Genomic DNA, 27543 nt, shown 5'->3' with positions numbered 1-27543 from the left:
TAATGGGGGAAGATGATGAAAATATGGACTTGATCTTTAGTGACCTTTGGCAAGGCCAGATCAATGTGATCGATGTTTTCTTAAATGGAACCTTATTTTAAAATGGAACCATTTTTTATTGTATTTTCTTATAAACTGGCCCGGGATAAAAGGTTTAGATCTGACTAGATCAAATTATATTTTAGCAGATCAAATTTTATTTGGTCAGATATGCTCAGATATGACTTCTTATTTTTTCCTGGGCCTTGTCGAAACGTTTTGAAAACACTATAATAAAGCTCTTTTTCATTAAGTATTTCCTGAGATATTTTAAATTTTGTCAATACTTTTAATATACAATATAAAATATCTCGTACAGTATTCACATTTTGATGACTTTACCTTGATACTTTAATACGTAGAATAATGAAAATAATCAATTTCTGTAAAAAGAAACAAAAAATTATTTTAAAAAATTTGATTGTATTTTATAAACGTATTTAATTTTGCAAAATTGCAAATGTAAAAATTAATATTATTATTTGAATATAATAGTAAAGGCTCACAAGATTAGAAATTAATCAAAAAAAGATGGAGCGTGAAGCCGTAACAAGGTGTTGATGTTCATAAATTCTATACTTACGTAAAGAATTAACGAATTATAATGTACATACTGTACATATACATATATTCCAATTTAATAAACTGCGCGCCGCAAATTTGTCGGACTTGAAACACAGCTATCTTGGAACATTAATACCCTTCCCTACTTCGGAATTAAATCTACACGATTTAATTGTTTGAAAAAACGTAAAAAATTTATTGCGAAAAATATTACCTTAGCCAGGATTCGAACCTGGAATCTCCCTCATTCCGTGAAGGGCGTCGTATACCAATTCGACTACCGAGGCATGTGGTAATATTTATCGCAATAACCGGTTATTAATAATAAACTTGAAAAACGTATGTCTATGCCCGCGTATATAAATATAATAGTAAAGGCTTACAAGATTAGATATCAATCAAAGAAAGATGGAGCGTAGACTTTCAAATCCGACAAATTTGCGGCGCGCAGTTTATTAAATTGGAATATATGTATATGTATGTACAGTATGTACATTACAATTCGTTAATTCTTTACGTAAGTATAGAATTTATGAACACCAACACCTTGTTACGGCTCCACGCTCCATCTTTCTTCGATTGATTATTATTTGATTCTTTTCATTATTCTACGTATAACAGCAATAAGGTAAAGTCACCGAAAAGTGAATACTTTACGAGATATTTTATATTTTATATTAAAAGTAGGAAAAAGAGTCAAATGGGAGTCACTCAAGAATAAAGTCAAAATGATTAAAAAACGGGTAATTGTTTCAAGGCAAACAATTGTTTACATATATTACTAAAGTCTACTGTAATAATAAAATGTGATGAATTATGGTAATATGTATTTTTAATACTCATATTTCATGACCAAAGATCGACGAAAATTACAATAACAGAGTGCAAAAACCACTTTAAGTCTTTTCAGACACAAAACGACAACTGAGCAGAGATTTAGTGCATTAGTCAACCCTTTTTCGAGTCTCCCTAATCCAGGACTAAACAAAACACGCTCAAACTCACTCGGATACACCTATCACTGCATGACTCTCATTACCTCGTATAGCCACCATTACCCCGTGTTTCCCTATCATGACAAAATTTAAAATATCTCAGGAAATTCTTAATGAAAGAAACCCAGGTAGCAAGCACTCGTCATTTTGACGTCAATATTTGGTCATAATTGGTCAGTAACGTCATTCGTCGATTAAGTGACGTATATTTAACGTCATGTTTTAATACGTCAAAAAGACTTTGTAAAATGACATTATATAGACGTTTAATTGACTACCCAGGTAGCAGACAGTCGTCATAATGACGTGATTCTTACGTCATTTTATGACGCATGTTACGTCATTTATTCCTAAAGTTTGACGTAAAAATGACATATTTTTCACAGTATTTTTCACAGGAATATTCCTACATTTATAAAGTGTTTCGTAACTTTATGATTGACGTTGTAAATTTATGGTATAAGTGGATCTAGTTGCGTGTGTAATTATAGTTTTATGACAATTATTTCATGCAGTGTTTATAACTATTAAGAAGATATCATTACAAGATTTTTGACCACTTTAAAGATGTACCTGTTATAGACAAGTACAGTTAATAGGGAAGCATCAGGGTGAGAAGATCGTCACTGTCCACTGGATCATCGAAGTCAAGCGACTCGGACGCGGTACTGTACTAGGATAGGTGACCGCCTTGAGAGCGGCTATACGCACATGGCATGTAACGAAACAGTTAAAAAGCTTTTTTTTTTCTTAGATAAAGAAAAAGAACATTTTTTTATAAACGTTTATCAAGTAGACATTTTAAAATTTTAATTTCATAAAAAACATTTCTAGAAACCGGTATGTCGTACATTGGACCTATTTTTGCCGTCAATAAAACGTCAGAAAATGACGTCGTTGGGATGTGACTTAGGACCGTGAAAAATACGTCATTTTTACGTTAAACTTTAGGAATAAATGACGTAACATACGTCATAAAATGACGTAAGAATCACGTCATTATGACGACTGTCTGCTACCTGGGAAGCTTTATTATAGTGTTTTAAAAACATTTTGACAAGGGCTACAAGAATATGCAATAAAAAAATGGAGAGTTCTATTTAAGAAAACATCGATTACATTGACCTAGCTTTGAAAAGGTCACTCAAAGTCAAGTCCATGTTTTCATCATCTGTCCCCTTTAATATCCTACAACTTTTATTTGAAACGTTTTTCCATATCTGAAGCCATTTCCGAGATCCAGGAGGCTGGGTCAGACTTTAGAGACATTCTGTATATACAGTACCGTCCATAAGTTCCCGGACACCTCAAAATTTCGAAATAAAAGTCTAAAACTTGGTTGAACCATATTTATTCAGACTTTCTGTGATACATTGTTTTGATAAAACTAAAAACTAAATGTACTCTTGGGATTAAAGTTGACTTTCATAAAAAAACTAAAATTCTGGTTCGTTGAAGAGTCCACTTTTTGCCTTAATAACTGCTTTACAAATCAGAGGCATTCTCCTGATCAATTTCTCAAGAGATTCAGATTCAATAGACTTCCAGCTTATTTGAAAGCGCTGTCAAAGGGCGTTGATATTTGTGGAAACCTCTGATTTGTAAAGCAGTTATTAAGGTGGATTCTTCAACAAATCAAAACTTCAGTTTTCTTAAATGAAAGTCAGCTATAACCCCAAGAGTTCATTTAGTTTTTTGTTTCATTAAAATAATGTATCATAGAAAGTCTGAATAAATATGGCAATTTTGAGATGCCCGAGAACTTATGGACGGTACTGCATGTATCTACAAAATGTCCAAAACAAAAGTATCCAGCCAAAAGAATGGGATAGATTGGATTAAACTGAATATAAAAGTCATTTACTGGACATTTTCTTCTTATTTTAATGCGTACTACCTGCTCTTAAAATATGGGACATTTTTTAAAAATATTCTGTATATGTGCATCTATAATGTATATTTTAATACATATATTAAAAGATGTATATTATATATATTTTTTATCTTTCAGGTGTTTTGGCACCCGATGGTTATTGCAGACCTTTTGATGTCGCTGCAAATGGTTATTCACGTAGCGAAACAATGGGAGTGATATACCTCCAAAAAGCAAAGAATGCGAAAAGAATTTATGCTATATGTCCACATATTAAAACAAACAGCGATGGTTACAAAAAAGAAGGAATAACACATCCATCGATACGTATGCAAGGTACTTTACTAATGGAATTTTACGATGAGTGTGGAATACCATCATCTTGCTTGGATTACATTGAAGCACATAGTACCGGTACCAAAGTCGGCGATCCTCAGGAAATCAATGCTATTTATAATGTCTTGTGTAAGAATAGAAAAACTCCATTAATGATCGGCTCCGTAAAATCCAATCTTGGTCATGCTGAAGTTGCAAGTGGTTTTACTCAGATCGCTAAGGTAAAACAAGTGGATTTTGCGTTTATTAATTATTTTCAAATTTATTTTTTTTTACGCATCTTCACACACACATACACACACACACACACACACACACACGCGCGCGCGCGCGCGCGCGCGCACACGTAGATTTTTTGATTAATTGAACTTTATTAACCTTCTCGGTTATTTTTTACACCAAATGTCTTTACATTAATTTTTCTACATGAGGTACTATAGGTTTCTATATGAGGCTAATCTAATTTAATTGGTCAAGATTATAATAAATTATATATCGCACTAATTATGTACCACGTCTGGCTTTTACTGCCAAATTTGTTATTGTTATTTAATTTTATTTAAGAAAACCTTGATATATTTTTATTTATTGTTAAATAAAAATGTACCATCTTTGGTTGAGCTGGATTTTTGTAGCTTAATAATATTTTTGTGTGAATTTGTTCTAGGTAGGGTAAACTTGGGTAAGATGGCCATAGAGGAAAGATGGCCAGCCCATGTTCATTCGATGTTTCATGACGAACTAGATTGAGAGAATAACATATAGGTTGGCCATTGCATCTTTCCTCTAGTTTACCCTACATTCTTTACAGTGATTTAAATGATGCTTATTAGCATCAACAAGTTAAATCGATTATCAATTTAAATATGTTGAATTTACTGTCCCAACAAAAACTTGTGTTTCAAGAACAATAAATAATCGGCATTCAGTTAAAGTGGAAAAAGTAGATAAATTCACATAAGTATAATATTAAGCTACAAAATACTAGCTCTCGACCGAAGATGGTACATCTCTACTGATTTATCTTATATATAGTATATATGAGACAATCCACGTCACTTTTACCCCCCATTTGTCCAAAATTGGTATGGACGGATTTTAATGACTAAGGGCGGAAAATGTTCATCTTGAAAAGAGCTTTTGAAAGGCGTGTGGCATATATGCGCAATTCAACATGGCGTCATAGTTATGGCTGCTTAAAAGGATAAATTCAAAATTTCAGATTCAAGTACATGACGCCATGTTGAATTGCGCATATATGCCACACGCCTTTCGAAATCTCTTTTCAAGACGAACATTTTCCGCCCTTAGTCATTAAAATCCGTCCATACCATTTGGACAGATGGGGGGTAAAAGTGACGTGGATTGTCCCATATATATATATATATATATATATATAAAATATATTTCAAAAATTAATTACATTTCAAAACTGTTATTAATTTTTAAGGTAATAATAGCGTTCGAAACCGGTTTTGTTCCACCAAATATCAATTATACATCACCACGAACCGATATAGATGCCTTAATAAATGGAACTGTTCGTGTTATCGAAGAATCAATGCCACTTAAAAACGGTTACATAGGTATCAATTCTTTCGGTTTCGGGGGATCTAATGCTCACACGTTATTAAAGTGGAACATGAAACAAAAAGTTAACAATAGTGTGCCGACTGATGATTTGCCAAGACTTGTAATATTATCTGGGAGCACTGAAGAATCAGTGAAATTGTTTTTAAATGACGTTAGTAGACATTTCAAAAGCATTCTCAACATCTTTTTGAGTTGACACATTATATAATTTTGCTTTAAAACATTATATACTTTTTGCTTTAAAAAATTTTTGATTGTAGGTCGCAAATCATTCGGTAAATATAGAATATATTCGTTTAATACACGACGTTCATGCGGACAGTATAGACGGCCACCGATGGAGAGGATTCACTATATTGAATACTTTGCAACCAGATTCAATAAAGGAAATTCAAAATTGTGAGAATGCGAAAAGACCGGTTTGGTTTATATTTTCTGCTTTAGGCTCGCAATGGCCAGAAATGGGTATGCAATATTCCGTCAAAATCTTGCTATTTTACGATTGAGCGTAATCGGAACCAATATAGATGTATTAAAACATACTAGACAAAATGTGAATATTTCTATCAAATCTAATTCAAAACCATAGAAACTTATTTATACATACTATTGGCATAAGTTCCAGTTCAACAAAGTATGAGAGTAATTATGTTTTAATAGAAAATGCAGGTTTAAAACCCTAATTCAATTTTATTAGACCGAATAGGATTTTCTAATGGTTTTAATCGAGCGTTTTCAGCAGAGATACTTCATTTACTCTGGGAAAATTTTTTACCGATTTAGACCCACAGTTAAGGAGGCATAGGGGAGACCGGGGCTAAGCCGACAGCGGGGCGAACTTGACACTAGGCTTTTTGCCAATTTAAATCTATCGTAGAAACTTGCCTTTGCTACTGTAAATGCGTCTTTATGTGCCAGTATTATCAATGGAATTTGGTAACATTCTGAGTTATAGTCTAATTTTTAACGCGACATAAGTGTTTTTGATAGTGAAAAGTAATTTTTCTGATCTCTCGAAAATGTCTACTCTTTCATCGAGCTTTACTCTTGCGAATCTACCGCTAAGTGATTTTGATGGGAAATTCGATGCTTTATACGAATCCGATAATAATTTTTGCATATTTTCAAAATTTATATATTTTTGGAGTAACAAAAGTAAAAAACGACGTTCGGGGCTAAGTCGACACGACGCCACCGGGGCAAAGACGACACTAACCTAAAGTGACATTATCGCAAAAAAGGTCACTGTTTCGTCCGATTCCGATGACGATTTAAGGAACATCTGTTGCGTATGTTCGGAAAACATTTCATTAGCTTCTAATAACAAACAATGCATCTTATGCAACCGTATGGCTCATGACGAATGTGTGCGCATATCTGATCGCGAGTTTACGTGTATAAATTGTTTTTCAGAGACAGTTCAGAAAAAGATAATTAAAAGTTTAATCTTTTTTTTTCTCATTATTTTAAATAATTGTTTACTTTATTCCGACTTTTTGTTTCTAATACACAATGTCTTTTCATTTGATAAACAATGTATTTTTATTTTTAAACAATAAAAAAATAAGTTCCAGATCAAATTGTGTCGATCAAACAAAGTGTTGAGTTTGCCCCGGCGGGGTGTCGAGTTCGCCCCGTCATTTTTCAATTCGAAAATTTGTCTTCGCGTCACTTTTTCTTTCCTGGCGGCAAAACAAAGCGACGTACAGCAAAACTTCCTGAATCAATTTTATACCTGAAGAAACACTCTTTAAATATATATCATTGAATTTGCCTAAAAATTTTAATTAAATATTAAAAATTGCCTTTGAAAAAATAGTGTCGGCTTAGCCCCGGTCTCCCCTATACACCTAGGAGGCCAAAAAAATGGTCATTTTTCTGGAATTTTTTTCTGAGAAACTATTGGAGTTATCGGATTGTGGTTTTTTGTAGTTAAAAATATATATTTTGAAAAAAGTTAACAATTTTTTTATTGAAAAATATTTTTGAAATCGGATATGATACGCAAAAGATATTGTTATATATTTTAATATTCTATTTTATTTTTTTGTTTCTGTTGATTTTTGGCGAAGATACACCTGGTACCGTTTTTTTCCAGACGGTCTCTTCACGACGCCATATCTCTGTCATTTTGCGAAATTTTTCAATAAAAAAAATTGTTAACTTTCTTTAAAATGTATATTTTTAACAACAAAAAAATACAATCGAATAACGCCAATAGTTTCTCAGAAAAAATTCCAGAAAAATGACCATTTTTGGCCTCCTAATAGGTGTATATGCCCCCTTAAGCACTTTAACATTTTGGTTAGTGCCCTTTAAGTGAAAATTATCTTTGCGATATCTGAATATCGACAGAACTAATTGAGAGAATTGACTAGTAATATAACTTAAAAATCTTTGAAATAGATAGAATAGCTAATTACGATTTTTAGTTACGCGGTGTTATTTCTAGTCCAAATACGTAAAATTAAGGTTACGATATCCAAATAATATGATTACTGTTATCTTGGGCCCCAAATTTTTCCCAGAGTACAATAGCACTTAAATAATAATATACGTTTTTAATTAAAATTAGGTCGAAACTTATTAAAATTTCACGTCTTTGCAAATGCGATAAGAATGTGCGACGTTACTTTAAAACCATACGGTATAAGTGTCACGGATATTTTGACAAAGAAAGATGAAAAAGTGTGCGAAGACGCGTTGTACGCGTTTGTTGGCATTGTCGCTATTCAGGTAAAATATTATACTTCGAAGTTATAAAATAGTGTTACATATTCTATATTTATTGATAATAAAGCGATTGATTTAAATTCTTTCTATGTCAATTCATCGTATTAGAATTATCACCGTATATAAGTACATTTATTTCATCGCATTTCATTGGTTTATTAGAAATAAATTCTTCAAAGTAATTCAACTATAAAATTATTTGTATAAATTTGTAGATCGGCTTAGTAGATCTCCTAACATTATTAGGAATTATTCCGGATTACATGATTAGTCACTCTGCTGGTGAACTTGGTTGCGCGTATGCCGATGGATGTCTCACCATTGACCAAGCCATTTTGTCAGCATATTTTATTGGTTTGGCGTGTACTGAGGGAAAAATAATTCGTAGCTCTATGGCTATTGTCAGTTATTGTGATTACGAATGTCTCAAAAACATGTGTCCAATGGATATTGAAATAATATGCCGCAACAGCGAGAATTGCAACGTTGTGAGCGGGCCCACAGAATCCGTGCAAAAATTTATGAAAAAACTACAGGTAGTATTGAATAGCTCTCGTATCTTATAAGTGGATGGAAAACTTTGCTTAAGGTGATGCTGAAGCCGTCTGTATAACCGACAAAATTACCATTTTCTATATGTTATCAACCTATATCTGTCCTTGAATAGACAAGAATAGCATCTACATTGCACGCACACATACGCACGAATCGTCATGTACACTATACTCTTATATTAGACTTCTAATCTCGATTTGGAGGGTTCATCAATGTTTTTCTTGTTGTGCAATTCAGGGAAACTCGTTTTCACGTTCGTATCAATGCCATATCGAGATGCCATATTAGGATAAAAGTAATAGGTAAGGAAATCTGTAATTCCGTAGTTTTTTCTCGGTTTCTATATCAAATCGGAGTTTCCCTGAATCATTAATGTACGTACTGCAATTATGGAAAGAAAATAGTAATTTTATCGATAAAACAGACGACTCCAGCATCATCTTAATGATCTTCAAATATCGAATTCTTAAATTCAAGCAATAATTTGCCACACCTGCATATATTCAATTTGTACTTTTGTATCAGATTAATAATATTCACGTGAGAGAGATACACTGCAACGTACCGTATCACAGTTCTTATCTCGAATCTGTGGAAAATCAACTTTTGCTTGATTTGAATAAAGTAATATCACATCCGAAGAAACGGAGTCCAAAGTGGGTCAGCACTTCCATACCTCGCATCGAATGGTTCACTTCAGCATCAAAATTGTCATCGGCGGACTATCATACACATAGTATATTAAGTACCGTTCTCTTTGAACAAACAACGCATCTAATACCAAGTAACGCAGTTACCATCGAAATCGCGCCACACGCCGTTCTGAAAGAAGTGCTAAATGAAGTAAATAATGTGGTATTGAACGATCCACGTGAACAAAATATTGATGTAATTTTATAAGGAATTGGAAGGCTGTATAACTGTGGTTTACAGCCGAAAGTTGCTAATTTATACCCGCCAGTGGAATTTCCTGTTAGTCAAGGAACTCCTATGATTTCCCCATCGATAAGGTACAAGATATTATATGATATCGCAATTTAGATATTATATATTACCTACATAAGAAAAAATATATACATGCACTATCGTTTAAAGTTTAAAAGTTTGGAAGCACGACTTTATTAAGAAAAACAATAGTGGTGCCAATACTTTTAAAGAAAATCGTCTTATATGAGAACCTTTACTGTGTGTTGTGTCTATTAAACACAGTATTATTTGTTTCTAATCATTTTCCAAGGAAAGATTTTATGTAAAGAATTTCATTGGTATCACTGTTATTTTTTTTTTAAAGATAATGCTTCCAAACTTTTGAACAGTATATATATATATATATATATATATATATATATATATATATATATATATATATATTATAATGTAGATATACATATATATAATTAATATAAATAATTTTATAATGTAGATATAAACAAGCATTCTAATGTCACATTAGGTGGGATCATTCCAAAAATTGGTACGTACCGAGCTTTGAAACACAAACGTTCATAAAATCCGGAGAAAGATATGTCGAAATTTCACTCAACAGTGAGGACTACGATTATATGTGCGGTCATGTAGTCGATGGAAGAAATTTGTTACCCGCGACGGGTTATCTTGTACTCGTTTGGGAAACTATCGGTATGATGAAAGGAATAACATTCACAACAATACCGATAATATTCCGAGATGTAAACTTTATTCGCGCTACTCATTTAACGAAAAGTAATGCTGTAAAATTGACAATTGCGATACAGAAAGGTATTTATGAGATGACTTACTTTAAACTAGCATGATTGTAAGAATGCGTGTAAAATAATTAAATACATAAAAATATTACAGACGGGAAGTTTGAAATAACCGAAGAAGGTAACGTTGTGGTGACAGGTACAGTGCACGAGACATCGATTCCAGAACAGGAAATGTTTCGGACAGATCTATTACCGGAGAATAGCGACGAAGAAGAACACATGACTGCTCGAGATATCTATAAAGAATTGAGACTGCGCGGTTACCAGTACAGCGGCTGGTTTCGTGGATTACATAGCGCATCTATTTCAGGCAGCAAAGGACATATCGTTTGGAAAACAAATTGGGTAACGTTTATGGATACCATGCTACAAATGTATATTATTGGATACGATACCAGGGACTTGTATGTTCCGACGAGTATTCAGAAATTGGTGATCAATCCTGAGCTTCATGCGTCGAAACTGCGGAATAGCGCGACTGGCATGGAAAATTCGACAGATATAGATAAAAGTAAGTGCTTTTGAATCACGTACTTGTTGAGTTATTTTGTTTTGATAAATATCGCATAAGAAAATCTTGTAATATAAAGCGTATTATTTTGTCTTATTACAGAATTACCGATACAAATATACAGAAAACTAGACACGATTATAGCTGGCGGAATAGAGATTCGAGGCCTTAAAGCTACTCAGATCTCTCGCCGGAGATTGGCTCAAGATGTTGTTACCGAAGAACACGTATTTGTTGCTCATCATGATCGCGCTAAAATTTCTTTGAACGAAGCTATTCGGATATCGGCGCAACTCGCGCTGGAAAATCATCAAATCATTAAAATAAAAACCATCGAGCTAGTGGAAGATGTCGATGACGTTGCATTAGAATATCTCTCTTCTTCGTTGCTGGTTGAGGCTTTTGGTGATGTGCCATTAATACAAACAAACATCACTCTATTAACATCGCCGAATCGTTTTAATTCAGCAGATCTACCACAAAACATTACAATCGGAGATTTAAACAAACCATCTGTAGATGACAAAGCCTTAATTGTTGCAGGATTTAACCTTTTGTCCAAACAACAAGCTTCGTTAGAACGACTTTTGCCATTTCTAAGAGAAGGTGGTTATCTGTTGTCACGTGAGAAATGTGACGTAATTGATTACACCAAATATTTACAGCAATACGAATTAAATGTTATTCTTGAAAAGCGCACCGACAAAGAAATGATTGTGCTTTTGAAGAAGAAAATTCCAATAGGAAAAAGAATTGTTGTTTACATAAATAATGATAACTTTAATTGGCTGGAAGATTTAAAGCTACTTGTGAGCGGTGAGAAGAATCTCGAAGAAAAAAGTAGGATTATAATTGTTGGAAAGAGAGATTTCGAGTGCGGTTTGTTAGGTTTCGTTAATTGTTTGAGAAAAGAGCCGGGCGGAGAGGTAACAACATCTTGTTAGGGGTGTGCTTATTCAAGATGAGAAGGCCTCTATGTTTTCTCTACAAGATCCCTTCTATGTACAACAATTGGAAAAAGATATGTTTATTAATGTATTGCGACCTAATAAGACCTGGGGATCATACAGACATTTGCGATTATCACGACCGGAAACCGAACCTGTACCTACCGTTCATGTCTGCCAAACGGTATACCCATATAGGAATCTTTTCAAAATATATCGACATTTTATCAATGTACAATATTAAATATTTTCAAATCGTTTTTTAAATATTTCTATAATATTTCTCTATTTAAAGTTTTGTTCTATGTATGTCATGTGTTATGAAATAGATGTTTTTCTATAGGTCTGTGGTGATCTAAGTACATTTTGTTGGATAGAGAACAGTTTATCTGTCGAATCTCGTCGTGAGGATTTGGTACGTGTGGTTTACTCATCATTAAATTTCAAAGATGTAATGCTCGCGACTGGTAAATTAACATCTAGTCAGGCGATCTCACGAGGACGGTTATTTCAATATATACCCCTTGGATTGGAATACGTAGGATTCGATACCAATGGGCAACGTGTAATGGGAATCCGTGATACCGAGTAAGCAAAATGGTTCAAAATATTATTAGGTACGTTGCGTAATGTTATAGAGTTGAAACTAAATTAAGATTATTTTTTTTAGTTGTATCGCAAATGTTATTGAGAAAGATACAGATTTTTGTTGGAAGATACCTGATGCGTGGACATTTGAAGCGGCTGCGACGGTCCCGTGCGTTTACAGCACGGTTTACTTAGCCTTATACATATATGGGAAAATGAAAAAAGGCAATAAGATACTTATACACTCTGGTACTGGCGGAATTGGACAAGCAGCTATTCACCTCGCTCTCAAAGAAGGATGTGAGGTGTTTACTACTGTGGGCACGAACGACAAACGGAAATTTATTAAGAAGATGTTTCCGAGCATTCTGAATGAACATATTGGAAATTCGCAAGATACCAGCTTTGAACAAATGATAATGCGAGAAACAAACGGTCACGGCGTCGACATCGTGTTAAATTCATTGTCAGAAGAAAAGTTAATCGCGTCAGTTCGTTGCTTGGCGAAAAACGGTCGTTTTCTGGAGATCGGCAAATTTGATCTCATTTCTAACAATCCACTAGATATGTCCATGTTTCAGAAAGGTATTAGCTTTTATGGGATTCTACTCGATAATATGTGTACCGGCGATCACAAATATAAGTCGTTGCTGTCTAAAATGGTAGCCGATGGTCTTGAAGATGGAACCATTAAACCAATTCAAGTAACAGTTTTTTCAAAAACAGAAATCGAAGCAGCTTTCAGATACATGGCGAGTGGAAAACACATGGGAAAGGTACTCTAGTATTGATTAATAGTAGCATAAAGAATTATTCATAATAGGAGAGACCAAGGCAAAGTCGTCACTATTTTTTCGGTGCCGATTTTTAACAACAAAACAAATAATTTTAGTAAAATTTGGTATACCGTTGTAAAGAGTGAACCCTTGGCTACAAAATTTATACGGACATTTTTTGTCTATGTCGCTTTGTTCAACTGGTATAGAGTAAAAACGACAAAGGTGCAAAAATTGAAATGTCAAAATTGCCGGGGCGGAGTCGTCACTCCATTCTCGGACTAAATTTTAAATAAAAATTTATAATTTCGATAATGAAAAATGATAGGATACATTTTATGAATTATTTTTTAATAGAAAAATGGAAACATTAATTAAAAACACGATGGCGGAAAATAATTACCGAATCCTACGTATTCCAATCCAAGGGGTATATATTGAAATAACCGTCCTCGTGAGATCGCCTGACTAGATGTTAATTTACCAGTCGCGAGCATTACATCTTTGAAATTTAATGATGAGTAAACCACACGTACCAAATCCTCACGACGAGATTCGACAGATAAACTGTTCTCTATCCAACAAAATGTACTTAGATCACCACAGACCTATAGAAAAACATCTATTTCATAACACATGACAAACATAGAACAAAACTTTAAATAGAGAAATATTATAGAAATATTTAAAAAACGATTTGAAAATATTTAATATTGTACATTGATAAAATGTCGATATATTTTGAAAGGATTCCTATATGGGTATACCGTTTGGCAGACATGAGCGGTAGGTACAGGTTCGGTTTCCGGTCGTGATAATCGCAAATGTCTGTATGATCCCCAGGTATTATTAGGTCGCAATACATTAATAAACATATCTTTTTCCAATTGTTGTACATAGAAGGGATCTTGTAGAGAAAACATAGAGGCCTTCTCATCTTGAATAAGCACACCCCTAACAAGCTCTCCGCCCGGCTCTTTTCTCAAACAATTAACGAAACCTAACAAACCGCACTCGAAATCTCTCTCTCCAACAATTATAATCCTACTTTTTTCTTCGAGATTCTTCTCACCGCTCACAAATAGCTTTAAATCTTCCAGCCAATTAAAGTTATCATTATTTATGTAAACAACAATTCTTTTTCCTATTGGAATTTTCTTCTTCAGAAGCACAATCATTTCTTTGTCGGTGCGCTTTTCAAGAATAACATTTAATTCGTATTGCTGTAAATATTTGGTGTAATCAATTACGTCACATTTCTCACGTGACAACAGATAACCACCTTCTCTTAGAAATGGCAAAAGTCGTTCTAACGAAGCTTGTTGTTTGGACAAAAGGTTAAATCCTGCAACTATTAAGGCTTTGTCACCTACAGATGGTTTGTTTGAATCTCCGATTGAAATGTTCTGCGGTAAATCTGCTGAATTAAAACGATTCGGCGATGTTAATAGAGTGATGTTTGTTTGTATCAAGGGCACATCACCAAAAGCATCAACCAGCAATGAAGAAGAGAGGTATTCTAATGCAACATCATCGACATCTTTCACTAGCTCGATGATTTTTACTTTGATGATTTGATGATCTTCCAGCGCGAGTTGTGCCGATATCCGAATCGCTTCGTTCAAAGAAATCTTAGCATAATCGTGATGATCAACAAATACGTGTTCTTCGATAACAACATCTTGGGCCAATTTTCGCCGAAAGATCTGAGTGGCTTTAAGGCCTCGAATCTCTATTCCGCCAGCTATAATCGTGTCTAGTTCTCTGTATATTTGTATCGGTAATTCTGTAATAAGACAAAATAATACGCTTTATATTACAAGATTTTCTTATGCGATATTTATCAAAACAAAATAACTCAACAAGTACGTGATTCAAAAGCACTTACTTTTATCTATATCTGTCGAATTTTCCATGCCAGTCGCGCTATTCCGCAGTTTCGACGCATGAAGCTCAGGATTGATCACCAATTTCTGAATACTCGTCGGAACATACAAGTCCCTGGTATCGTATCCAATAATATACATTTGTAGCATGGTATCCATAAACGTTACCCAATTTGTTTTCCAAACGATATGTCCTTTGCTGCCTGAAATAGATGCGCTATGTAATCCACGAAACCAGCCGCTGTACTGGTAACCGCGCAGTCTCAATTCTTTATAGATATCTCGAGCAGTCATGTGTTCTTCTTCGTCGCTATTCTCCGGTAATAGATCTGTCCGAAACATTTCCTGTTCTGGAATCGATGTCTCGTGCACTGTACCTGTCACCACAACGTTACCTTCTTCGGTTATTTCAAACTTCCCGTCTGTAATATTTTTATGTATTTAATTATTTTACACGCATTTTTACGATCATGCTACTTTAAAGTAAGTCATCTCATAAATACCTTTCTGTATCGCAATTGTCAATTTTACAGCATTACTTTTCGTTAAATGAGTAGCGCGAATAAAGTTTACATCTCGGAATATTATCGGTATTGTTGTGAATGTTATTCCTTTCATCATACCGATAGTTTCCCAAACGAGTACAAGATAACCCGTCGCGGGTAACAAATTTCTTCCATCGACTACATGACCGCACATATAATCGTAGTCCTCACTGTTGAGTGAAATTTCGACATATCTTAAAAAATCCTAATGAAACAGACCTTCAGCTTGTTGTTCTAACCAATATCATGGAAGTTTATTCAGCAGGAAGCAGTAAAAAAGTATTATTTATTTTCTTAATTTTAAGTACCAAAATTAAATATTACAATTTTTTTCTTTCTTATAGGAGTAGTATCAGTATCAATCTTATAGTCTTTTGTTTCAAGTATTTCTCATTTTAAAGTAAAACTTATATTAAAAACAAAATATATAATTTGGTAGATTCTTATGGAATTGAAGAAATGTAAGACCTGGGAAGAAAGATATAATATTTTCGCCGAACAATTCTTAGCTACGAATACATTACTCTCACCCGCAAATTTAAAGACGCTGTGTACAAGAGTGTATAAAAATGTATCCGCAATTCGGCAATATGATCCCTCTACGTTGCCGCCTATTAGATCTTCCATAATATTGCTAAAATCTGCGTACTCCTCGCATATACCACTTAAAGAAGATTATGGTTTGCAGAAGGTATTTCAAAAAGTTTGATTTAATCTGTATTTAATAAGTTTCAAAGGACCTCGCACAAAAAGGCTGCGAAATGGCTCCCAGTCGATTTGGCTGAAATTTGAATATGATGTAGTTAATGTTGTCCTGATCAAATGTCTCATAGGGCTGGAAGACCAATAATGGTTAGTTTTTGAGATATTCGACTCCAAACATTGAGAAAATAGATGTTTTAGCGTATGTATCCCACACAGCACAGGATATTTTGAGGGACATTTGTGCATCCGCTGGATATCCACCGGATATTAAATATCCACTGGATATCCACCGGTTATTGAGATATCCCACTTTATCTGTAGGACGTCCCTCAGATAAAGTGTGCTGTGTGGGATATAGCTTTAATATATACGAATTGCATGTGTATTCGTGTGCGCTCGCGCGCATGCAGGTGTGTGCGTGTGTGTGTGTGTGTGTGTGTGTATGGGTGTGTGTGTGCGTATGCGCGCCCGCGCGGGCGCGCGTGTGGAACTTCTAATTAAGGCACGTGTCTATTCCTTGGAAGTGGTCGGTTGCCTGCATCAGCGACGGTTTGAATTAGTGTAGTTGACGGATATTTTATGTGCTCTTCGTTTCTAGCATAACCCAAATACCACAAAACGCTACATATGTGAGCACAAGTACCCAGTGTACGAGTACCAGACTTGCAGGTACAATAATATCCTAATATTGGTGACAGCTCCTCGTCTATGTTTTCGTCCATATCATCGTCTATCTCATTATCAACTTTGGATTTCATATAAATCCATCGATTTCATATAAATCCATCGATGATAATGAGATAGACGATGGTATGGACGAAAACATAGACGAGGAGCTGTCACCAATATTAGGATATTATTGTACCTGCAAGTCTGGTACTCGTACACTGGGTACTTGTGCTCACATATGTAGCGTTTTATGGTATTTGGGTTATGCTAGAAACGAAGAGCACATAAAATATCCGTCAACTACACTAATTCAAACCGTCGCTGATGCAGGCAACCGACCACTTCCAAGGAATAGACACGTGCCTTAATTAGAAGTTCCACACGCGCGCCCGCGCGGGCGCGCATACGCACACACACACCCATACACACACACACACACACACACACACACACACACACGCACACACCTGCATGCGCGCGAGCGCACACGAATACACATGCAATTCGTATATATTAAAGCTATATCCCACACAGCACACTTTATCTGAGGGACGTCCTACAGATGAAGTGGGATATCTCAATAACCGGTGGATATCCAGTGGATATTTAATATCCGGTGGATATCCAGCGGATGCACAAATGTCCCTCAAAATATCCTGTGCTGTGTGGGATACATACGCTAAAACATCTATTTTCTCAATGTTTGGAGTCGAATATCTCAAAAACTAGCCATTATTGGTCTTCCAGCCCTATGAGACATTTGATCAGGACAACATTAACTACATCATATTCAAATTTCAGCCAAATCGACTGGGAGCCATTTCGCAGCCTTTTTGTGCGAGGTCCTTTCAACGAAATTTTTTGTTAATGAAGTACATAATTATTTAAGGTAACTCAAAATCTGGTGAAAGTACATTACATTGAGAGCACTCATGCGACGATCCTGAAAAGCGAGAAAGTGCTAACTGCAATTAATGGAGAACTTCCAATTTAAAGTATAATGTCATAACATATACTAGACAACAATATTGTTTAAATTAATTCTGACACTGAAACATCTTACTCTATCTAGAACCCTCTCCTTTGAGAATTCTAGATAGAGTAAAAGATGAGTCTCTCATTGTCAGAATACTTGTGGTTACGGGGATAATATTATTATAATATCAAAAGAAGTATTTATTTCAACAACCTTTGGCAAAAGTATTATTTTTAAGTAACAAATAGATATTAAAAAAATATACATATTTAAATAGATATAGATAATTCGTAATTATTGTACAAAAGTAAATATAACGGCATTTATCTGGACATGGTATACATAAAATATTACATAGTTTATAACTGTATACAATTTTACAAGAATAAATAATTTTGCAGACTAAAAATTTAAAATTAATTAATTTTAAAATTAATTAACTTAAAATTAGTCTCCGCGAAATTATTTTTAAAATTAATTTTAAATTTTATTCAATTTTTAGCCCCCCTTCTCAGTCAAATATAGAATTATGCTGTCCAAATATTCTTACAATTAGTTACATTAATTATATAACTAACAATAAGAATATATGGACAGCATATCTAATTGTAATTTATTAAATATTTCAATTATTTATCAATTTCATCATTATTTAAATATTTATTTCATATTTCAAATATTTCAATTTATTAAGTATTTGTGTAAATTATTAAATAGTTCATTATATCCAATTATAAAAAAGAAGTTTAACTTCGCGATTGCGGAATTTGATTTTTTATTAAGTGTCATTTAATTTGCAGTATTTTAGGTAATTTTTTAAATATTAATTTATTATGTTCAAGTCCCTATACCTACCCGTATTTCTATTCGTATATTTTCCTACCTATCCGTATTTTTGTTCACTTGTGCCTATACCTACCCATTCGCGAACTTCTACCTATCCGTATAATATTTTTACTTATACAAATAAGAAGTAAAACCGCGGATACGATGGGTATATTTAATCGTACTTAATTGTGTTGGATAAATCTAGCGGAATCACCTAATCGCAATTTACACTTACATTTTGGCCAATATAGACCGTACATATATGATGTGTAATTTTCATATTTCTTGTGGTCAGATTGAACCTACCTATTTGGGTTGTTCCTGGTCAAATCCATTCTGGCGGTACATCAGCCAGAGAATGAGAAGGAGACGAACTCCTTCGATACCGGCTGCATGATTATCAGGGCCGGTAGATTATAACGTTACGGTTACGAATTATCGATTACGAATCATTACGGTCGTTAACAAAAGCGCGTTTATATAAGAAAAAAATAAATAATCACGTTCATAAATAAAATATTAATTAAATTTAAATTTAACTTAATTTTGCATTTAATTTGTCAACGATACACGTAATTAACTTTTTCGATCAAGAAATCGAAATTATAGAAAGCAAGAAAAAGTTATATCAAAAAATGCAAAGAATATGTTACTCGCGTTTCAATCAAAATCGTCGCGATTATAACTCGATCGCAAATATCTGAATTTAAATAGCATAATTTACACGAACGAACCATTTAAAAATCAATCGATCAATAAATCATTAATCAACGAAGAGGTAAACAATTTTTAGTATAATCTGAGTATTGAGTATAATCTGAGCGAACCGAACCGCAACTGCGAAATAAATCGCGAACATTATTTAATCTCACCTCAAATATCAAGTAAGAAGTATAAGACATTCAGAATGAATGACGTGAGATCCAAAAGGGAATAGTTCCATAAGCAAGATATACATGCAATAAGTATCGTAATCAATATAAAGAATTTGTCATAGTCTCGCGCAAGTTACATTTGTCTTTATAAATTTTCACAAATATCATATCTATATCTATATTTACATATATAAAATAGAATGTCTGTATGTATGTATATATGTATGTATGTTCTTTATACACTCTTAAACTATTCGACCGAATTTTTACCAAAAGTATATAAAATAGGGGTAGAATTTTCCGAGGAGTGTTATAGAGTGTATATAGTTTTTCGTTACTGATTTTTTTGGGAACCGGTATCCGAAATTTTTCCAATTTTTCGGGAAATAATTGACCGAATCTTAAAGAATTGTATATAAAATAGGGGTAGAATTTCCCAGGGAGTGCTATAAACTGTATAGTTTTTCGTTACCGATCTTTTTGGGAATCGGTATCCGAACTAATAAAGGAATTTTTTTCGATTATATAAATATTTATATAAATAACTATTGTTACTTTATTACAAAAAATTTTTAAAATTATGGTTAATAGGACATATGAAATATGTATCATCTTAGATTATATTGTGCATTTTAATATAATAGAAAATAGATATAAAAACTATCAATTTTCAGATATTTCTACACAAGAAAATTATTCTGTTTCGCAATAAAATATTTACTGGATCTCACGTCATTTTATTTTGTTTTATTTATTGATACAAAGCCAAGAGCTACTAGATGGACAGACTATAAAAGATTAGTATAAAATCGGCATGTTATACATATATCCCACACAGCACACTGTATCCTGAGGATATCCCAAACTGACCAAGATTTCCAAATACGATCCCATAGATATCACAGCAGGTGATCCCGGGATATTCCAATAAGATATCGTGAGATATCCTATTATGATCTCAGGATATCTAAATATTCTGCCATATCCGTTGGCTTTGCATAAGATATCTTAAGAGATCTTCTGAAGGATATCTTTTAGAATATATTATTTTTCGTAAATTCTCAGGTTGTAATATCTCACAGTAGTATATTATTTTTCGTAAATTCTCGTATACTACTCAGAATATATAAATTAATACGGATCAGAAGATAAAGTCCGCTCGCAGCGTGTTGCTTTCACCGACGACGCCGAATCGGCTAAGTCCGAAGGCGGCGCGGTCGCTGCTTCCGGTACCATCAAACACACAAAAAAGGCGAATATTATGTATGTGCGAGTGTACACGTGGGCGAGCTTATCATTCTACAAATATGTTTCAACCGCAATTAAGCGCCGACAATAAGAAACCACTAGGCTTCCCCCCCCCCCCGATGCCGCTATTGTTATAACCGGTATATTAATACATTTTTAATTGTAGCGCGATAGAAAACATACGGTCTCGGGCGGAGGAGGGAAAAACCAAGTGTCCCTTCATAAAAATTCTAATAGCGCCTTTTAAACGTTCTTTTTTTCCTTCTTGAACAAGACCATCCTTGTTGCATAATTAAATATTTTCCCTACGTAAAAATATATTTTGTTTTGACCATGTCTGTGTAACGTAAAAAAAGGACTTGGTCACTCGTGAAAAAGCCGAGACCGTATGTTTTCTGTAGTAATCAGCAACATTACATTTATTGCTGTTATTTTTTTTACAAAAAGTGTTAAAGTTTAAAAGTACTTTATATATGTACCTCTATTTTTTTACCTCGGATCGAAAGCTTTATTAGACTCGTACGTGTGATATGTATTTTTATTTTTACTAATTGTATTTTTTTTTAATTAGAGGTACTTTGTTTAAAAACTATATATTCTTTTAATAAATAAAGATTTAATATGCAATATACTTATTTTTCATGTACATCGTGGACAGAAAGATTGATTTTTTTATAATATTGGAATGTATTTGTTTAATTTTACAATTTATTTTCCAATGGAAGAATTCTTTTATTAAGCAACACGAATGCACATTCCGAAATTTATCACAAAAGAGAAACAATATTTCTGTCCACGATTGTATACGATTATCCCCTTTCTGGTTAAACCATAATTTTATTGTATATAAAATATCCAAACGATATCGCGAGTGCTATAATTAATATCTTGCGATATCTTTCGATCTCCCTCGGATATCCTGTGAAGATGTCTGCAAGATCTAAATAGCCGGACACTTGTGCATCCACTGGATATCCACCGGATATCTGAGACCATTTTGGGATGTCCCGCGGTTATTGCGATATCCCAAAATGATGTCTGTAGGACGTCCCTCAGATAAAGTGTGCTGTGTGGGATGTATATGTTACGCGGGAGCAGTCTCCCGTAAGCACAATAAATCAATAAATGATGGAGCTCTAGGATTCATTATTCAGCCTAGTCTGATTTAGTCTATCCATTTTAGGGTAACTGATCTGTGACAAGTTGCACTTATCTGCATTAATAGATGAGAATAATACATAAATATACAACTAATATTCACAGATTTATCACCCCATTATAAAAAAAAGTCACTCACCGACCGATGCGCAACGGGCGGAGTTATTCAGCCACGTAGCTACGATGATTCTGTAACACAAAAATGAAAGATTCAAATTAAATAGACGCTGAAAATAATCAATGTTTCAAAAAATAATTTCTACATACGTCTAATTCGTCTTTTAATTACATTTACTAATATAAATTAACCTATTTCCCGGAAAACCTTTATAAGAATAAACTTTTATAAAATTTTAGATAAAATTTCGGTCTCTCTAATTATTTAATTATTTCTTACTTATCCGAGATAAATTGGCCCGAATAAATGGGAAAGAACTATTAATTTTAAGATAAGAAATAAGCTCACCCCAAAGTTGCTCCGCCGGGGCCCGATGCCTTTGCCAGGCTTCCTCCTCCTCTCAGAACGTCTGGGTGGTCAGGCCTCCTCCTCCTCTCAGAACGTCTGGGTGGTCAGGCCTTCTCCTCCTTCCGTTGCACAGGACACTCACGGAATCGCTGTCCAATATTTCGCGATCGAGTACGAAGTAACTGTAATAATACGATCGCGACACTTTATATTAGACACTCCCGAGATGAAACGATCTGCATTCTACGGCGCGGCGCGCGCTTCTATTATTTAAATCCGATGATTCACCGAGTTTGTTTTTCCCGCTGAGCGCGGCTAACTTCATATACCGACATTCCCGACGCCGCGCGGCTACAACGCGAGTCGAGTCAACGCTGCAATGGCCGAATTGAAACGGAGCGAACCGTTCGAAGATATACACGCTCGAGACACGCTGCGACACAGCTCGAGTGCATATAAATTCCTCGAGAATTTCACAATTACAAATGCAATTAAACGCGCGGTCGACACACCACGCATCATCGCGCTTTATTATTCTAAATCACGCGACTCGCATCATATTCGTATCATTTTACGCCAGCGGCGTCTATTTATTAATTATCAATCATCTCAATTGTTAATAATACTATTCGCAATTGTTATTAAAAAGGCACTCAAGATTACCAGTACTATTTGGCAACGATTGAAGCAACCCAGTACCACTCGAAATCACTGCTCGAAGCCGATTGTAACGGTGGAGATCGATGATGATCCCGACCATTCGTCCGAAACCATCAGAATCGGACGACGTAGAAAAGATCGGAAGCTTTGATCCTGCCATCGCAATAATTCGTTATGGGATGCGGCTACTGGGCTTCTGGCCACGGGATACCGGGTTTCTCTGCAATTTACAGTGCGGCTCGATCTTCATACTGATCGTCTTCACCACGTTCCCTGCGATTGTACAAACATACACCGTGCTTTACACGGTGACGGATTGGAACTCGGTGATGCACGAGATCCTCAGTACAGTCCTAATAATTCAGCTTCTTGGCGAAATTCGTCTTCATGAAAGTGATGGCCAGGAGCTTCCGGTTCATTCTGTACACGATGACCACCGACTGGGCGAACTATCGCTACCTGGCGAAGCGGAGCCGACAAATCATGATCTTATTACGCTAAAAGAGGCAGGCGGTTCAGCATACTTAGCACTGTGGTTCTGATGCTGACGACAATGGGTAAGAAATTGGACAATCAAGTAACACCTACTATAAACGTAAAAACCATCTAAACTATAAAATTCAGTTTAGACTTTATTATATTGTATTTTATGTATTCTGATTTGTCAAACGTTTCTCATATTATCCAGCTACAAGTTTGCGAAGTAAATGCAATCTTCGCTAAACCGATTACCAATCCATTTCTTTATTAGGTGATAGACTTAATTAAACGTGAACGTGCTTTTTAGGATTTATGTTAACACCGGTCGTGAATATGTGGCGCAATAACGGTGTCTGGAACGCAACGATTAGAACCTTGCCTCAGAAAGGGATCTATCCCTTCCGCAACAAAGAGTCACCCGTGTACGAGATACTCTACGTCGTGCAGTCGTTTACAACGTTCTTTCATACATCAAATATCTCAAAAACTAAATTCAAAAATCTAATTTATAATATTTTATAGAATAAAGCTCATATTCGAAACTATTGACTTATGTTAGTTAGAAATAAAGATTCAATCCCCGTGAAGCTCAATCATAACGGTTACCAGAGCAACAAAAATATAAATTGACAGTGTTTTTTCTAGGGTAGCTCCATGGCCGGCCTCCAAATTTATCGTGTTTAAATTAAAATTTTAATTAAAATTTCGACTTGACGATTCATCCAAATTTTCATTGTAGAATATCAAGAGAAATTCAATTAAAAACATCAAAATGGTATGGAAAAGTAAAATTACGTTTTCTTGTGACAATTTTTGACTTTGAAAAAAAATTTGAGATTCTTTGGAGTACACCGTCAAGATTTCAAGTTTAATGTAAAATACACAATTACGCGGTTTGCAGCGCGAGTGTATATCAATGCACGTAGGCCAAGCGGGCGTTCAGATGGGCAACTCCTGCTGGGAGTTGTATTGCCTGGAACATGGTATCCAGCCGGACGGGACCATGCCGTCCGACAAAGCTTCCGGTTCCAACGATTGCTTCAACACCTTCTTCAACGAGACGGGCTCTGGCAAGATGGTACCGCGCGCCGTGATGATCGATCTCGAGCCGACTGTCGTCGGTCAGCTATGATATTATAACTAATTAGCGTAGAAAAAAATTACTTGTAATAACAATATTAATGTTATAGTAATCTTGACACGAAAAGTATATCTTTATAGCTCAAAAATTGTTATTCCCGCAGATGAAATTCGGACAGGAACGTACAAAGGATTGTATCACCCGGAGCAATTAATTACCGGCAAGGAGGACGCTGCCAATAATTATGCTCGCGGTCATTATTCCATCGGAAGCGAGGTCATCGAGTCCGTGATGGACCGTGTGCGCAGACTAACCGATCAGTGCACCGGCCTGCAAGGCTTCTTCGTCTTCCACTCGTTCGGGGGTGGCACAGGATCGGGGTTCACGTCTCTGCTTATGGAAAGGCTGTCTGACGATTACGGCAAGAAGAGCAAATTGGAATTTGTCATATATCCAGCGCCACAAGTGAGTTCAGGAAAATTAGATCAGCTTTGCATATTCTTGAAAAAGAAATTTTAATTAGTTTTCGCTCACTCATTTTATAAAAGATAACGCGAAACTAAAACGAACTGAAGAATATAATGTTTATTTCTGAAATTCCTGAATATTTATAATAATAATCAAGATTAATAAAGATAAAAATTAAGTAAAATCGATTTTGAAGCTAATTTCTAGTTATGAGAAGTACAGATCTTGTTAAATAAAGATTTAGCGACGCGCGTCCCCTCGAATCCTAATAACTTTTATTTAAAAAATAAAAAACACGTTTACTTTCAGGTGTCTACTGCCGTGGTGGAGCCGTACAATGCGGTATTAACAACACACACGACGATCAGTCACTCAGATTGCGCGTTCATGGTGGACAACGAAGCGATCTACGACATTTGTCGGCGCAAGCTCGGCATCGAGCGGCCCTTATACGCGAATCTGAACCGTCTCATCAGCCAAGTGGTGTCGTCGATTACCGCGTCCTTGAGATTCGACGGCGCCCTGAACGTCGACTTGACCGAGTTCCAGACAAATCTGGTGCCCTATCCCCGCATACACTTCCCCCTGGCGACCTATGCTCCGGTGGTGTCCGCCGAAAAGGCCTACCACGAGGGCATATCGGTCGCGGAGATTACCTCCGAGTGCTTCGAGGCCGCGAACCAGATGGTCAAGTGCGATCCGCGCGAGGGCAAGTACATGGCCTGCTGCCTCCTGTACCGCGGCGATGTCGTGCCCAAGGACGTCAATGCCGCGATCGCCGCTATGAAGGGCAAGAGTTACATCCGCTTTGTCGACTGGTGTCCCACGGGCTTCAAAGTCGGGATCAATTATCAGCCGCCCACGGCCGTGCCGGGCGGCGATCTCGCGAAGGTATCGTCGACAATCATAGAATATTCTCTTGGAAATCATTTTTTAAATCAAAATAAAAATTAATATATTAAAAATGTAGACTTAAGTCCACTTTAGACGATTTATAACTCGTAGCAGAATTCAAAATAGAATTCTATCTTTATCTGCCTTTGTAATTTAATGTGCGAAAAATATTTGAACAATTAGAATTATATAGCACATAGAAATATATATATAAAATAAATATGCAAATAATATGCGGCACACACATTACATTACAGATAATAAATACAGTTATGACTTGAAATCTGACGGTAATTAGATTGTCAAAAGTAGGCTTCAAATTTGATATAATACCTGATTTAAATTCATTTTATACAATTAGAATTTTAATTTTAATTTACAACTTTCTAACTAGAACTGTTACGTCGGGTAGCGAACGTAATAATTATTAATTTATTACGTAATATAGAATTTGTGAAATCCACAACCTTCTAATATAAAAAATAATAATAATTTACATAATAATTAGCTGTTTATTATGTAACATTGATATTACGTAATATATTATACATCATATACATTATATTCAACAGTCGTTTATAATTATCAAATTTGTACGTAATATTAACATTACGTAGTAATCATATACAATAGATAATATATCAACTGCATATATGCTTGCAGGTCCAACGAGCTGTCTCTATGCTATCTAACACGACCGCTATTGAAGAAGCATGGGCCAAGCTCAATCGCAAGTTCGACCTAATGTACAACAAGCGGGCATTTATTCACTGGTACGTAGGGGAAGGTATGGAGGAGCTTGAATTCGCGGAAGCGCGCGAGGACCTCGCGGCACTCGAGCGGGATTACGAGGAAGTCGCCCTCGAATCTCCGTCCACACCGGATACATCGCTGGAGTATTAACATCGCGCGTTTTTTTGGAGGAAATCTTTTGAAATAGGCCGGCGTATTTCTTTTTTCTTTTCGCTACCCGACAACGAGGCGAAAATTACAAGAGAAGTGTCACAGCGCTTATGCGTTAAATTTTTGTGTAAAAAGATATATTTTATGTTTATTCTCGTATAATTGTAACCGTATTTTATAGAAGAGTATTTTTTGTAAAAGTTCCTTTGTAGAGCAAGTATAAAAATATACGAGTGTTGCATCACTTTTACAATTAATGTTTCATTTGGCATAGAAACAAATATATAATATACATATATAAAGAGACAAACTTGAATATAATTATACTCCTTATATCGAAAAATTTACTGACCCAAGATAATACTTATTTACGTAATATATACAATATTTGTTTTTTTTTTTATTGACTTCTTTTTTGGTACTGATATTTATAAAAGTATATC

The 27543-nt window shown here is 35.0% G+C and overlaps 3 protein-coding genes and 1 long non-coding RNA gene across 5 annotated transcripts in view; 3 read left to right on the top strand and 1 right to left on the bottom strand.

The window, feature by feature from the left end:
- The window catches only part of LOC139825350 (fatty acid synthase-like), a 31882-nt gene extending 18530 nt beyond the window's left edge, over positions 1-13352 (top strand). Inside the window, 12 exon segments of the mRNA XM_071798003.1 lie at positions 3610-4028; positions 5258-5551; positions 5661-5865; positions 7976-8136; positions 8349-8669; positions 9214-9698; positions 10142-10446; positions 10528-10947; positions 11050-11882; positions 11884-12078; positions 12238-12482; positions 12565-13352. Coding sequence (XP_071654104.1) covers positions 3610-4028; positions 5258-5551; positions 5661-5865; positions 7976-8136; positions 8349-8669; positions 9214-9698; positions 10142-10446; positions 10528-10947; positions 11050-11882; positions 11884-12078; positions 12238-12482; positions 12565-13267 — 4586 coding nt within the window. The 3' untranslated portion in view covers positions 13268-13352.
- A 275-nt stretch (positions 13353-13627) lies between these two features.
- Positions 13628-15843, bottom strand: LOC139825345 (fatty acid synthase-like). Its single transcript, XM_071797998.1, has 4 exons — positions 15648-15843; positions 15147-15566; positions 14026-15044; positions 13628-13866 (listed from the first exon to the last, which is right to left on the bottom strand). The coding sequence occupies exons 1-4, from the start codon at positions 15841-15843 to the stop codon at positions 13633-13635; spliced, it is 1869 nt and encodes a 622-aa protein (XP_071654099.1). The 3' UTR covers positions 13628-13632.
- On the top strand, positions 15831-18293 carry LOC139825351 (uncharacterized). Its single transcript, XR_011735513.1, has 3 exons — positions 15831-15968; positions 16129-16380; positions 17953-18293. It is a non-coding gene; the product is annotated as an uncharacterized lncRNA (long non-coding RNA).
- Positions 18294-23435: 5142 nt separating this feature from the next.
- On the top strand, positions 23436-27278 carry LOC139825346 (tubulin alpha chain). Of its 2 annotated transcripts, XM_071798000.1 has the most exons (5): positions 23436-23831; positions 24656-24875; positions 24999-25300; positions 25613-26194; positions 26861-27278. In XM_071798000.1, exons 2-5 carry the CDS (start codon positions 24671-24673, stop codon positions 27098-27100), a joined length of 1329 nt encoding a protein of 442 aa, XP_071654101.1. In that variant the 5' UTR covers positions 23436-23831; positions 24656-24670; the 3' UTR covers positions 27101-27278. The 2 variants fall into 2 exon arrangements, with proteins under 2 accessions (XP_071654101.1, XP_071654100.1); XM_071797999.1 differs by lacking the exon at positions 23436-23831 and having other exon boundaries at positions 24402-24875.
- Positions 27279-27543: the final 265 nt, after the last annotated feature.

Source organism: Temnothorax longispinosus, chromosome 2 (assembly GCF_030848805.1).
Source record: "Temnothorax longispinosus isolate EJ_2023e chromosome 2, Tlon_JGU_v1, whole genome shotgun sequence".
Lineage (NCBI taxonomy): Eukaryota > Metazoa > Arthropoda > Insecta > Hymenoptera > Formicidae > Temnothorax > Temnothorax longispinosus.
The sequence above is the reverse complement of the archived record's forward strand: the minus strand, read 5'-3'. Positions and strand labels throughout refer to the sequence as shown.

What these genes read in the sequence shown, in the direction of transcription:
- LOC139825345 (XM_071797998.1), bottom strand. Translation starts at nt 15,843, where the DNA reads ATGTGCGGTCATGTAGTCGATGGAAGAAATTTGTTACCCGCGACGGGT. An exon ending in GACAATTGCGATACAGAAAG is followed by an intron (nt 15,567 to 15,647) that starts GTATTTATGAGA and finishes AAAATATTACAG; the next exon opens with ACGGGAAGTTTGAAATAACC. An exon ending in TTCGACAGATATAGATAAAA is followed by an intron (nt 15,045 to 15,146) that starts GTAAGTGCTTTT and finishes GTCTTATTACAG; the next exon opens with AATTACCGATACAAATATAC.
- LOC139825346 (XM_071798000.1), top strand. Translation starts at nt 24,671, where the DNA reads ATGCACGTAGGCCAAGCGGGCGTTCAGATGGGCAACTCCTGCTGGGAG. An exon ending in TCATATATCCAGCGCCACAA is followed by an intron (nt 25,301 to 25,612) that starts GTGAGTTCAGGA and finishes GTTTACTTTCAG; the next exon opens with GTGTCTACTGCCGTGGTGGA. An exon ending in CGGGCGGCGATCTCGCGAAG is followed by an intron (nt 26,195 to 26,860) that starts GTATCGTCGACA and finishes ATATGCTTGCAG; the next exon opens with GTCCAACGAGCTGTCTCTAT.